The 14140-nt window shown below is 33.7% G+C and overlaps 1 protein-coding gene across 6 annotated transcripts in view; it reads right to left on the bottom strand.

Annotated features, from left to right (window-relative positions):
• The window catches only part of LOC150086625 (uncharacterized), a 398253-nt gene that overhangs the window by 282788 nt on the left and 101325 nt on the right, over window positions 1-14140 (bottom strand). For all 6 annotated transcript variants that reach the window (XM_090372642.1, XM_090372643.1, XM_090372645.1 and 3 more), the window contains exons 2-3: window positions 10074-10109; window positions 7312-7354 (exon numbers count right to left, since the gene is read on the bottom strand). In XM_090372642.1, the coding sequence (XP_090228768.1) occupies window positions 7312-7354; window positions 10074-10082 (52 nt within the window). In that variant the 5' untranslated portion in view covers window positions 10083-10109. The remainder of the gene's footprint in view (window positions 1-7311; window positions 7355-10073; window positions 10110-14140) is intronic.

Genomic DNA, 14140 nt, shown 5'->3' with positions numbered 1-14140 from the left:
CTATTAATTTTATCAACACCCCAAACTTGGCGTATTTGCCATCCTCCAATCTGTGGTTGGAGACAAAAAGAAACGATGCCTGTGGTTTAAAAAAGCAAACTTTTATATCTGGCCATCACGAGCTTCAATGATCGCAACAATCTTGCAGGATGCAAGCACTCTCAATACGATTTTTATATGTAAACATCAGAACTTTAGGGCATCCATCCTTCAGGGCAGTGGCTAGTTCATTCACAGACGTTGTACGTCTAAACGAGAATCTATTCGAAATGTAACTTCTGTTTTATATATATTTGTAATAAGTATTTAAAATATATTTATATATATTTAAAATAAGTTTTAGAAATAAGAGTGGTATCCGTATTCGGATGGATATTCTAGGACAGTTAAAATTCTGATTAAAGAGAATAGGATTTTTCTGTTTACTTATTGTAGGTGATCCTTCTGTATACACATCATTTTTCGTTATAAAAATTTCATTAATATTTATTTATTTTCAGGCGTCTTTATCAAAAGGATAAAGGATATACTTAACCTACAATCAAAACCATTCATTTCCGTTATACAGTATCCATGTTATCAAGGAAGAAGCAATTTCTTATCGCTGTTTAGAATTCAGGTATTATGTTTGCTTTATTTTATAATGCACATGTTTTTTTATAATAATAATCATAACAATAATAAAAACAAAGTGATTTTTTTTATTATGTACAGTAAGTGGCCATTTATTAGGTACACCTACCCAATATCCCGCCTCGGGCTTGGATCAAAGTACTGCAAAAACCTTGGGAGGTGCATTGTGGCCACAGAAGCCGATGCGCCAATAACTACAAAAAAAAAAAAAAAAAAAAACACCTACCCAATAGCTAGTAGGTCCACTTTAGCACACAGCTTAGATTCATTGTGCTATGGACCGAACGAGGTGCCGAAAGCGTGCTAAAGGCAGTTGGTCCATGTTGTTGATTCAATTGCTTCCCACATTCGTTTCAAATTAGACGGTTGTGGATCTCTACTCCAAAGAGCTCTTTTCACCTCATCCCACAGCTGTTCAGTTGGATTGAGATTTGGTTACTGGAGAGGCCATTATAGTTGGATGAATTCAGTTTCATATTTTTGGAATCAGTTCTGTACAATTCCGGCTTTGCGAACAGGCGCATTATCCTGTAGAAAGAGCCAATTCGCAATTGGATATATTGCAGCCACGAAGGGATGCGCTTGTCGGAAACAATTTGCAGGCGACGTGTAGCATCCAAACGTTGCTCCACGGATATCAAGGGCGGGCCAATGTGCACACGAAAACACTCTCTACACCGCCACCACCAGCCTGCATTGTTGACAGCTGGCAGGATGGGGCCATGGACTCATGGCCCCATCCTGCCAGGTGCTGTTTTCGCCATATTCTGGTCCTCCCATTAACTTGAAACAGCAGGATCCGGGATTTGTCCTACCTGGCAATGTTTTTCCAGTCCTCTTCTGTCCAGTGTTGGCATTCTTGAGCCCACTGTAACCGTACCTTCCTGTTTTTATGTTTTTTTTTTTTTTTTCCTGACAGGAATGGAATCGGTTCGGTCGTTGGCTGCGATATTCCAACCGTGATAAGGTGCGATAAGTTGCGTGCTGAAATATCATTTTTTGAATACCACTGTTATACTCTTTTGTTATTTGACTGACTTTCTGTTGTCTTGCACAAGTCTGGTCAGCATCCGTTTCAGCGAGATATTTTCAACCACAGAATAGGCATGTGTTGTAGGGTGACCATACGTCCGGGTTTCCGAGGACATATCCTCTTTTTTAAGGTGTCCTCGGACGTCCTCGCGGGTTTTTAAAATTTGTCTTCGTTTGTCCTAGTTTTTCTATTTACAATTCGAGATTTACATTCACTTCAAATTTTTACACCCTCTGTATTCATTTAAGCATCACTTATAAGAATGTGAGTGATACCCAAACAAATTATGGTAAATACAGTACGGGTACTTTTCTGTTATATCCACCGTGACTGCTGCGCTATCGTCGGGTTTTCATTAAATATCACAGACCACACGTGCTGTCATATCTACGTCAATGGAGAGCGCAGAAGTTACGGTGGATATAACAGAAAAGTGCCACAGTACGCACTATCCCAGCAAAAACATCGATGATATCAAAGTATCGTTTTATGTTTTTTCCCTGGCAAGTATTTGCTACTGTTTTTCAAAAGAAAGCAATGTATGGTATGCGGTATTGCTGCAAAAACAAGGGAAAAAGGAAGTGCATAGTAACTAATGAAATGCTTCAAGAACATCCTTCATTCAAGAAAGGTAAAACTAAACACGATGTAATCTGTATCATTTGCAATAGTGTTATTTTTGTTGCAAATAAAGGAAAACTTGATTTGAAAGAACATCTGAACACTGAAAAACATAAGCGTAACACCAGATGTGTATCGGCTTCATCAAATGTTTTGGAAAAAGTTATTGTACCTAACAAGGATGTTAAACTCATCAGACCTTCTGAAGGCGTGGCAGCATATCATACAGTAATGCATCACCAATCATACCGCTCGCTGGATTGTTGGATTCCGCTAATGAAAAGAATGTTTGCCGATTCACATATTTGTCAAAAAATGTTGTGTGGCAAGACTAAGGCTGAGGCAATCATAAATAATATTTTTGGACCACATACAATTGATCTTGTAATGAATGATTTAAAGAACATACCATATATAAGCATTTCAACAGATGCTAGCAATCATAGTTCACTGAAAATATTCCCAATTTTAATTCAGTATTTTGACTATCAAAACGGTGGAACTAAATGTAAATTATTAGATATAATTAATCAACCCAATGAGCAATCACACACAATTGCAAATATGATATGTGATGTTTTAACCAAAAAGAACATTATAACTAAATGTATCTTTTTCTGATGATAACTGTTATACTAACTTCGGTGGTGTCAAAAGAGCTGGAAGAAATAATGTGTATTTTAAACTAAAAGAAAAACTTAATGATAAATTAATTGGAATTGGTTGTCTAGCACACGTTTTAAATAATACTGTGCATTATAGTTTTCATGGGCTACCAGTCAATATAGAAATGCTGGTTAGGGTAATCTACAATCATTTCTCTATTTACACTGTGAGAGTTGAATCACTAAAGAACTTTTGAAATTTTGTATAAGCAACCTTTATACTATACCAAAACGGGATGGTTATCTCTCTTTCTAGCCACATATCGCATTTTAGAATTTTTTTGAAGGGTTTAAATCCTATTTTCTATCCCTGGAAGATTCACCAGCAATATTGCAAACATTTTTTGAAGATAATATGATTGAGACATACCTTTCATTCGCTCATTCATTCATGTCAATATTTCAAGAAAATATTAAACATATTGAAAGAGACTGTATTTCAATAATTGAAGTGCGGAAAATCCTTAAGACTGTTTTTCATTTGCTCAAGGAGAGGAAAACCAATGAATTTCTTCCGTTAAAAGTGTGCTCAGTACTAAAAATTTCAACAGAAAAGGGTAAGGAAAATGAAGTCACAGTTTAGAGTTCAAATCGAGAATTTGATTGGCCGTACTTTAAAATATATTGAATCATGTTTAAAACCATTAGATGAGTTTCAAATCTTAGAATGGATCAATTTGGCAGAAATTCCTTCTTGGGACAATGTTCATTCCTGCTTAGAATATCTTTGTGAGAAGGGAGTCACAGTCGATGATGTAAAACTGTTTGATCAATGGTATAATTTAAAGTTATTCTTGGAAACACAACAAGGAAATGAGAAATGGAATACATTAACCGCAAATGAGAAATGGGTGATGTTTTTTAAACAATGTAAAACTTCCTAATTTAACTTCAGAGTTACTAAAAATTGTACAATTCATCTTTTGTGTATTTGGCCACAATGCAAATGTTGAACGTGTATTTTCATTGATAAATAGTCAGTGGACAAAGGAAAGAAACCAATTAAAAATTGAAGCTGTTAAAGGAATATTATTTACTATATATAATATGCAAATGACATGTGAAGAATTTTACAACCACACAATAAATGAACCAAAAGTTTTAGCAGAAATTTTATCTTCAAGTAAATATTAATTTCAATGAATTATTAAATGTTTTTTTAAAAGAATACCTATTTAATTTTTATGTCAACAAGATGTATTTTATTTTGCCACTATTTTCTGTTTTTTATCTTTTGCAATAAAAAAAATTATAGTCCTATTTTTGTATTCTTCCTAAAATTAATTTCTTCCTCTGCTATCCTAGTTTTCATAAAAAATATATAGTCACCCTATCCATTCTTCAAGGCTGTTCATTAATTTCATGGTATAAAATTCATGGAAAAAATAAGAAATTGATGAACTACTTCGTAAGGAATGTTTTTTTGTCAAACTTTAGAATTAAGTTCTGAATTATTAAAAATTATAGTATTTATTCCTTCTATATTCGGTCTTCATTGATGAACATTCAATGACTAAAAGGGAAGAAACCTGTTACAGTTTGAAGTAAATAAAGGCTTATTGTTTACTACACATAATATGAAAAAGAAATGCCAAGAACTTTAAGATCAAATAACCAAACAGCCAAAAATCTTAGAAAATATTATTTTTTTAAAAGTATTAAGTGTATTTTAAAAAGAATATCTGTTTTATTTTATCAGAAGAAATTTCTATTTTATCAATAAATCATATAACGTTCATAATTTTTTGTTAATAAAAAAGTTTAAAATGTCCTGGTTTTGTCCTCTTTAAAAATGGGAATGTCCTAGTTTCTCTAAAAAAAATATGGTCACCCTAATGTGTTGGATTTTATTTGGCTATTGGATCGATCTTGGTACAGCAGAGACAATCGTACTTAAAAACCTCAGTAGGATTGCAGTTTCCGAGGTACTCATATCAGCGCACACTAACTTTCAAAATCAGTTAAATTTCGTGTACATTCTCGTACTGAATTGTACACATACAGCATAATATACGTATCTACCCATCTCCTTTATATCGCATGGTACGATAACATGATACTGTTATCGAAGGTGCACTCCATTTCATGGTAAGGGTAGTTTGGAGTTGGACAGTGAATGGATGTTGACTGGTAATAGTGCATATTCGGATGGTTTGGAAGAGAATGTGGAAGTTACGGATACCAGTTCAGATAAAGAGTGCTCATGGAAGTTTCTATAGAAAAGGCATGTAGAAGATACTGAACGTATATGAGACAGAGTGGAGAGACTTTGTAAGAGATAAGTCATTGATTAACCCGACCGCACTAATTTAGAACAAATCTTCCAAAACTTGAGAGAAGTTTTGGAAGCAATCTCCAGATGTGGGAGGCGACAATAATCCAATGGTAGGGCGGATTTGAGATTTGTATGTTAAGAGAAATTAGAGGTCATTATGATCCCCAATGCAGGTATGTGATCTTGTCTAGAAATCTGTGTCATCGAAGGTAAGCATAGAGGAGTAGACTTGTTTTTTTTTGTTGCAAAAAATAAGATTTAACTGGGTTTTAGAAGGATCACAGGTAACTTAGTTGTTTTTCGCTCCATTGTAGAATTATTGTACCTGGAGATCACGATTAAGGAATTTGTAGTTATTAGTGGATATTCGATAAGTTTAAGTTGTTTGTGCAGGGAAATGCTCTTTACTTGCGTTTAACCTTAAACTTCTAACTTTTTTGACACAAATATATCTCAAACATTTCCATTGCATCCATAAAAAGTAGATTTCGTTTTAGTAGTAGAAAGTAGAAATCTGCCCTATCATAGAATATTGTTCCCATATCTGCGGTTCCTTCCCACATTTCATTCCCGATATTAGCATTATAGTCGATTAATTATTATATGATTAGTATGACACGAACTAAATATAAATAATTAAAATAAATACCTGCAAATAGAGCTTACCCGTTATTTAAATATCAACCAGTGCGATGCTTTTGACACACGCGTAAAATTTTTCACATAAAAGCAAACTAACATTTTTAGTTTCGGAGGACTCTTTTAAATCAGGGACCTTGATGAATGCACCATTTGCTCCTCTGTGATAAATCCACTTCTGCCACTCCCTTTCACACGTATGTTCTGCTCTATCAAGTACTTTTTTTTCGTGCCGACCGGGCTAGCCAGGTGAGCAAGGTGCCTGCCTGGCAACCCTCAGGGCGCGGGTTCGAATCCCGCCTCGGGCTTGGATCGAAGTACTGCAAAAACCTTGGGAGGTGCACTATGGCCACAGAAGCCGATGCGCCAACAACTACCAAAAAAAAAAAAAAAAAAAAAAAAAACCTTTTTTTCCTATATACTTTCATGGTCTTCGAAAGTTGTATTTTTAATTTCAAAGAATGGAAATATGCCCCCGCATTATTCTACAGTTAGATGTTATATAAATAGGTATAGTTATATTTTGAGAAAATAAAAAGAAATATATATATATATATTTCTTTTATATAGAAAATATCCTTATGTAGAAATATAGAAATATCCTAGCATTTCCCTTAGGTAAGAAAATTTTCCAACGAAACGTAAAATAATGAACCAATGTATACTCCCCACCATGACTTATGGAAGTAAAACTTGGGCACTCACCAAAAGAATGGAAGAGAAGCTGAGAACTACACAGCGAAGAATGGAACGAATTATATTGGGATTCAGACTGTTAGATAAGAACAGAAACATATGGATTAGGCAAACTCAAGTAAAGGACGTTCTTATCAAAATTAAAGAACTAAAATGGTCTTGGGCAGGACACATAGCTCGAAGACATGATGACAGATGGACTAAGAAAATAACAGAATGGTACCCAAGAGGAGCTAGAAGAAAACCTGGAAGACAAAGGCGGAGATGGATAGATGAAATTCATGAGTTTGTGGGTAGTAAATGGATGACCATTGCACAAAACAGAAGGAACTGGAAAGTTGCTGGAGAGGCCTTCATCCTGCAGCGGATTGAAAATGGCTGATGATGATGATGTATGAGAGCATATATATGCTCTCATAAAGTTTCTTTTTAAAGAATAGACTAAGATTTATTTGCGCCTCTTATACAAAACGCATCTAAGCCACCAATGACAATCGCTTTTCGTCTCTCGCGCGATTATCGCAAGAAACAGGATTGTACTTTCTGCACATTATTTAAGTTTTCTTACAACACCCCCTAAATTAAGAAACTTGACTATACTAGAAAGGTTTCGAACTAACTGCACTCTTTCAGATATCGGTAAACTATTCCTTCTTTCCGATGTTGCTGCACTTCTTTCCTTATAAGCAGAAGATAGAGAATGATTGATCACCAAAGAAAGAGGACAGCGTTTCCATGGTAATATTTACCTGGAGGTGGCTTCGATCGAGTGGTTCTTCTGATATCGTCAGCCTGAAAAAAAAGTTTAAGATATAGTAGTAAATATGCTGAAAAAGTAATTGCAACTACTATTTATATATAATTATTGTTTAGAAATATCCTAGCATTTCCCTTAGGTAAGAAAATTTTCCAATGAATATGCTTTATTTCTGTAGAGTTTATTCATTCATTCAAAATGGAAAGAAAAAAAAAAACCGAACAGATTTTATTAATAAACATAAAGCTTAGCTCAATTTCTTATTTTGAAAAAAATGCATTTAATAATATGAAAAGATAATATACGTCTTTGAAATGCATTTTAACAGACTCTCAAATAGACAGGCACTAGTTTTCATAATGCGGTTACACATTTACAGAAAACCTTCTGGCAACGATTGTCTCTACCTTCGTTCATCTATTACCGTCTTCCTTTGCTAACCAGAACGTTACGCTATTTTTTATAAAATCCATCCCCTACAATATCCAGCGTTTGCAACAAAACCCGATAGATAGTTTATGGATAAATGTTTTAGAGCAAAAAATAGTTGCTTGCTGGCTTGATAACAGCTTATTTTATTAATTTTTACATGCTGTGTTGTTCCATTTGTGTGCGAAAATAGATTAAAGTATACGAATTTTTTTCTTCATTTATTTAATCCAAATATTAATTTGCTTTCTATGTAGAATATTAAACACGTATTTAGTGCTTTATAGTTTTGTTGACTACAGGATGCCTCTTTAATTCAAGCTGAAATCTTGCAGTAAACATGTTTACGTCTCACTTAAAACTGTTATTTGTAATACGTTTTTCCTGAATTATCTGAAGTTCATATTTGAAAATGACGTAAAAATTACGAGTAAAAATTAAATGTTGGCATGAGTTGCTGTAGCCTCGTCTGAATCGAATTAAGAGTGGTTTTCATTTTTAACTGTATTTGCCAATAATTTATTTTTGTAAAAAAAGTATCGCTTCCTCTATGAATCAACGAGGTACAATGATTTTAACAAAATATGAATATGAATGTCTTAATAAAGATGCTACAGTAAGCGGCAAAGAGGATAGGATATCTCCTTTTTATACAAGGATTGTTGCGATGTTTGACTTTAAGCATAACCCAGTCTCATTTGAGCCAAAATGGCTCTAACTGATTATGCGCAGTGAGTGCTGGCTTTTTACAAAGCAGTTTTATTGACAAGCAGGTGCAATTTTAATGATTCGAGTACTGTATTTTAATTATTTCTTCAAGTAACTTTTTTTTGAGTAAAGAAAAGTATAGTAATGTTAAGATTAATGAAGAAAAGCATATGCAGCCAGAACAGAAGAACAGCAAACGTTTTCAGATTTTTGAAAAGAAATTGGAAAAAAATAATTTCGGGAATAAAAATCTTTTAATCTTACTTGTAGGATGGCACTTGGACTTGGAACAATAAGAAAATATTTAATCACGGAAGGAGAAGAAAGAGAACAGAGATTTTTTTATTTTGTCGTTCAATATTATACATTGAACAGCTAACAACGAATTGGTGCATTTCAAAGCAAAATAAATAAAAAAATATATATATTATGAATTTCCAACTTTTCGAAGTTGCTTGTTAGCGCGTTTAGGTACTTTCAGTTTGTTTATTTATTTATTATTATTATTTTTTTTATTTTTGCTAAAATATTTTGGATACATATTCATTCATTTCATTCTAAGTGCCGAAGATCAAAGCGGCCGTAAAACCTTTTTAGTCTTCAAAGAAGTCCTAAATTTCGAAGAAATAAGCAAAATTTACTGTTTATAATTTTTCCGAAATTGTTAATGCAAAAAAAAAAGTATTTGGGTTTTCCTTATTGACAATGGGATATAATAAGTCAGTTTCCAGGTTGGAATGAGTTTATTAATATGAGTATTTTTATGAGTGAGGCGGATATCAGTGCTTTGCTCATTTTTTTTTACTCCACCAACAGAAAATGTCCAATAATTTACTATTTGATTTTTTAATTATAATTAAAAGATCGTTTGATTATATCCGTTTTCTAGTTATTAATTTACACATTTGATCTGATTTTATAATTAGGAAACTTTCGAAGCAATCCGAATAATTTCATAATTAGGAAGTTCATTTTTTAAATTGATTTTTACTTGTAATTTTTCCAGTTATTAATAATTGATAATCCTGGCGATTGGAAAGCCATAACCCAATTCCCCCTTGAAAAAAACTCAGGTTTCTTCATTTAGCAAAATAAGCAAATCGACTATAGGCACTTGCTATTGAGTTATATCAATCGAATCTTTTTCTTAATTCATAAATATTTGTTTTTATTTTGAATTTTGTTATTCATATTAATATTTTTCTTTTGTATTCATTGAATAACATACTAATTTAGTTTCAATTACTCGAGATTGACAGATCGACTGATCTGTCCATATTCTATTCTACAAAACGAAATGTCTCCAAAAGCGTCAATTCGGAATTATTCAGTAATCGCTGTTGATTATAAGTTCTAATGACCAAAAGTGCTGAAGACAAGTTTACAAAATCAACAACTGTAATAATTTTTATTATCTGAGCAGACCTTATTTATAGAATCTTACTCAAGTTTTTCTATATTTTAAATAGGAAATTAATAATACGAAAAACGAACATGTTTACATACTTATCGGGAATGAAATCATGCTAGAGAATTTTATAAGTAGCTTCAAGAAATTTGACTAAACTAATCTCAGTTTGAAATTATTATCTGAATGGTATTAAAAAAAGTTATTACCTTGCTCATTCTGTAGGGACATCCACTGTGAGTGACCTGTAAATGAAAAAAAAATAGAAAGTTAACTCTTTAATATAAAGTAAGAGGATGTCAGTTTTTTATTGTCTTGGTTCAAGAAAAGGTATTGGGCATAATGCGAGCGAATTATTCCAGTTATTTGTGGAGTCATTTTATTCACTTAAACTTTCAGTATTAGTATGTAATAAGTTCTTTACATATTTTTTTTATTAACTCGCTAGTGGAAGAATTTCGCATTTTAATATATGTAATTTAGTCAATAAAACAACCACCATTTTCAAAACTGGCTCATTTTTTGAAGTCAAAATTTATCGAAATTTATCCTATTGGCCATGATTTTCAAACACAATAGCAAAAGCGGATTAGGTTTAAAAAAAAAAAGTTTAGCATTAGATACTAATAATTGCATGTTGATATATAATTAATGAGGTGGATGTATAATTAATGAGGTGAATGCACTTCATAACTTCGTTTTAGATGGATTTATTGAGGATAACAGCAATATTGATTAATGACGTGGGTTCACTGGAATTTTCTTAGTCACCAGGTGTATATATTACTTGAGAGCATGAAATGCAGAGGCTGAAAATATCGTGAGAAGATATAAATGTGTCACATGCTCTCTATTAATAATATGGTTAATTAATATTCAGGTTTTTTTATATCAAAGACGAAATATCTGCAAATTTTAGTGGATTTGGAAAGTTATATATATCTTTGTTGTAAATAAGAAAAAGGGCTGGAACACCACGAATGTCGAATGCAAGTTCTGCTTACAAATTTACTATGATATATAACCACAAATCTTTTGAAACCTTTCTTTCTTTCTTCCTATAAAGCTTCTTTCGTTGCTAAATCAGTCCAATCCACCATCTTCCTCCTACACTTATATTTCTCCCGCACACTCTGCTCTTATTTTCCGATCATCGAACCGGTTGGCGTCAGCTCTACAGAACCATCTCACCCCATCTTTCTCTCCCGTCCCCCCTCCCCTACTCCAGGCCACTGACACGGCGGCCGGATAAAAGCGTAATTAGCGAATCGATTGCTCCGTCAGGGAGTGGCAGGTCGACAACCGCTATTGATTAGCAACGCGAAAGGGTAAACTTCTAGTGAGAGTGAGGCATCGAGGCTGAGAGTAGTGTGGTCCATCAGAGATTAGTGTATCTAAAACTCCTCTGTGAAGAACTCATGGAAATCCACATTTATTTCAAAGAAACTCATTCCTCGTAATGAATTTATGTAAAAATTTAACACTTCCAACCAGTCTTGAATATAAGACATTGATGATTCTTATTCTTCTATACTCATCAATATAAGATATTGATGAGTCTTATTCTTCTAGAATTATTATATAAGATATTGATGATTCTTATGTTTAAATGTTTTATAACGTTACCAACTTTGTTTAATTTCTTTGCGATTTGCTAAATAAATTCTGATATTTTCTTTTCTGCTTTTATTTTTTATGATACTTTAATGAATAGACTTTGTGATCATGTTTCGCACATGTAATATACACTTGACTCTCTTAGTTCCAGTTTCGTTATGAATGTTTTGATGCGGTGTCCTGCTGTATGAAGTTATCTGCCATTTCGTTTCCAAAGTCTTTGGTATAAAAGATCACCAAAAGTTATTGACGGTGTATCTGGTTGTAATGGTAGAGTAAACACGTGGTAATGCGAGCGAACGCAGAAACAAATGTGTTAATATAAAACTGGATATGGTCCCTTGAAAATGAGTAGTAGACATGTATAGTATATGATGCAGGGCGGCTCCCGAACGCCAGTTCAACTCTGAAAATTTCAACTCCTTGAAAATGAGTTACTGTTTCTGATTGTATAACTAAAGAATTGTTTTCTTTTTTCTTCTTCTTTTTGTTTTTTTACGATGCGTGGAACAAATTGAACGGGTTTGTCAGCCCATTCTGATTCACCAGGGTCTCACCCGGTCAGGTCTCCTGGATCCGAAGAGGTATAATTCTTTCCTCTTTAGAATAACATTACACTCGATGAAAACATATTTGCATTGTTAACTGAGGAAGTAAACCAATCATGTGCAATAGTTTAAAGAAATTCCAAATAACAGTAAATATAATTTCTAACAAGTATTTGTGCTATGTTATTCATTCGGGATATTTCTAAGTGGGCCTATAGTCTTGACAGATTTTGCATATGACTTTTGGAGATTTCGCGTTTATATGTCTCTACTTTATTTTATTCTTTATTTATGTATTCGTATTTATGTATTCATAACTTCGTTTTAGATGGATTTATTGAGGATAACAGCAATATTGATTAATGACGTGGGTTCACTGGAATTTTCTTAGTCACCAGGTGTATATATTACTTGAGAGCATGAAATGCAGAGGCTGAAAATATCGTGAGAAGATATAAATGTGTCACATGCTCTCTATTAATAATATGGTTAATTAATATTCAGGTTTTTTTATATCAAAGACGAAATATCTGCAAATTTTAGTGGATTTGGAAAGTTATATATATCTTTGTTGTAAATAAGAAAAAGGTAATGAGAAAGTTAATGCTAAATACTTTATGCTATTTAGTATTACTCATTAATTTTATCTTTTATAATCTTTATCTCAGAATTTTAAGAAGAAGGAAGGAAGTGATGAATGAGTTGGATTTAAAGTGATTAAAAGTTAATCACTATTAATTTTAACATTTTGCTAAATTATTAAAAATAAACGAGTTTCAGAATAACGAAAATGTCTTATTTTAAATACCATTACTTACTAAGCAAAGTTGAATTAATTCAGCTTTCGGAAACTTCTCAAATATGTGTACGAATGAATTTAAATAAAACTACTGACGGCTAGAAACTAGAGCAAATTGATTGTCTGCTGTAGTCTGAGATTTTCTTTTACAACAAAAGTTATTGTACCATTCAAATTAGTAAATATTTGTGATTATCAATTTGCGATAGAAGGCGCGTTCCTTTTGAGAGGGATGAAGGCCATTTCATATTAAGCTGTTGTTTAATTGTGGTTTCAGACCGTGATTCGTGCAGTGATCCTCATAGCGTGTGGAAGGTGTGGTGCACAAAATACTGTACTTTAGGTGGTATATGAAACAACTTTCGGATGTTATTTCTTTCTCTTTTATTGCATAATGTGATAGTCTCTCACAGTCAAATTATTTTCCATTTGACTTGGTTGATTGTTGCAAAGGGCGTTTGGACTGCGTAAAGGCTAAAATGGCCATAAACACAAAGGGCTTTGCTGTTCTTGATTTGGTACGCTTGAAATAAGTCTCAGCTTCACAGTCAAGAAGCTTTGCCATGATCCAGCCTTCCAGCTCAAATGTTCCACGTGCCGGCCAGACCAATTAGGGAAAGTAATTATCCTCAAACCACATGTCCATGCCTGGTTTCGTGGCTGTTATGATTATTCTGTCTGGTGTATGTAACATATGTTTCCACGGAATTCCCACAGTATAAGTGATTATGTAAATAATATTATATCAGGGTCACCTGGAATGTTAATTCAACTACACATGTGTATTGTGTTTCTAAATTGCGTGTGTTCTCTGCTCGATTTGCCTGCTTTGCTGGACGAAAAACTCCATTTTCCCGATGGGGGGGCGAACCTTGCTATCTAACAGTATAAGTGATAGTGTACATAGTGTTGTGGGAAAGGCGCCTCCGGTGGTTTTCCACATCTGCGCCATATAAACTCTGTGGAGACAAACAGTATCACTGTGAAAGGCAGAAAGTGTTGTAAATGAAATATTGTGCTAGGTTCTGTTAGGTGTCCTGGCTTTTGGTCGCAGGGGCCCTGGTTGGATCCCACGTTGCCCGCACACATCACTAGGAGGTATATCAAGGCTGCCCATAATTCTCTGGCTAGTCTCCTCCAGGTCGCCTGAGCTTCCTGGAAAGAGACCAAGTAAAAAAAAAAAAAAAAGATATGGTGTACAGAGAGTAAAGGAAAGGAGGTATATACAGAGCGACGGAGGATGTAAGGGAAGGTATCCTCCGCAGGTTGGGTGGGATTTTTCCCAACCTAAGCAAAAAGTGGAAGAAGAGGG

The sequence above is a fragment of the Mastigoproctus giganteus genome, chromosome 4 (genome assembly GCF_048544385.1).
Source record: "Mastigoproctus giganteus isolate SK-2022 chromosome 4, ASM4854438v1, whole genome shotgun sequence".
In the NCBI taxonomy this organism is placed as follows: Eukaryota; Metazoa; Arthropoda; class Arachnida; order Uropygi; family Thelyphonidae; genus Mastigoproctus; species Mastigoproctus giganteus.
Note: the sequence above shows the minus strand (reverse complement) of the source record. Positions and strands in the feature narration are given on the sequence as shown.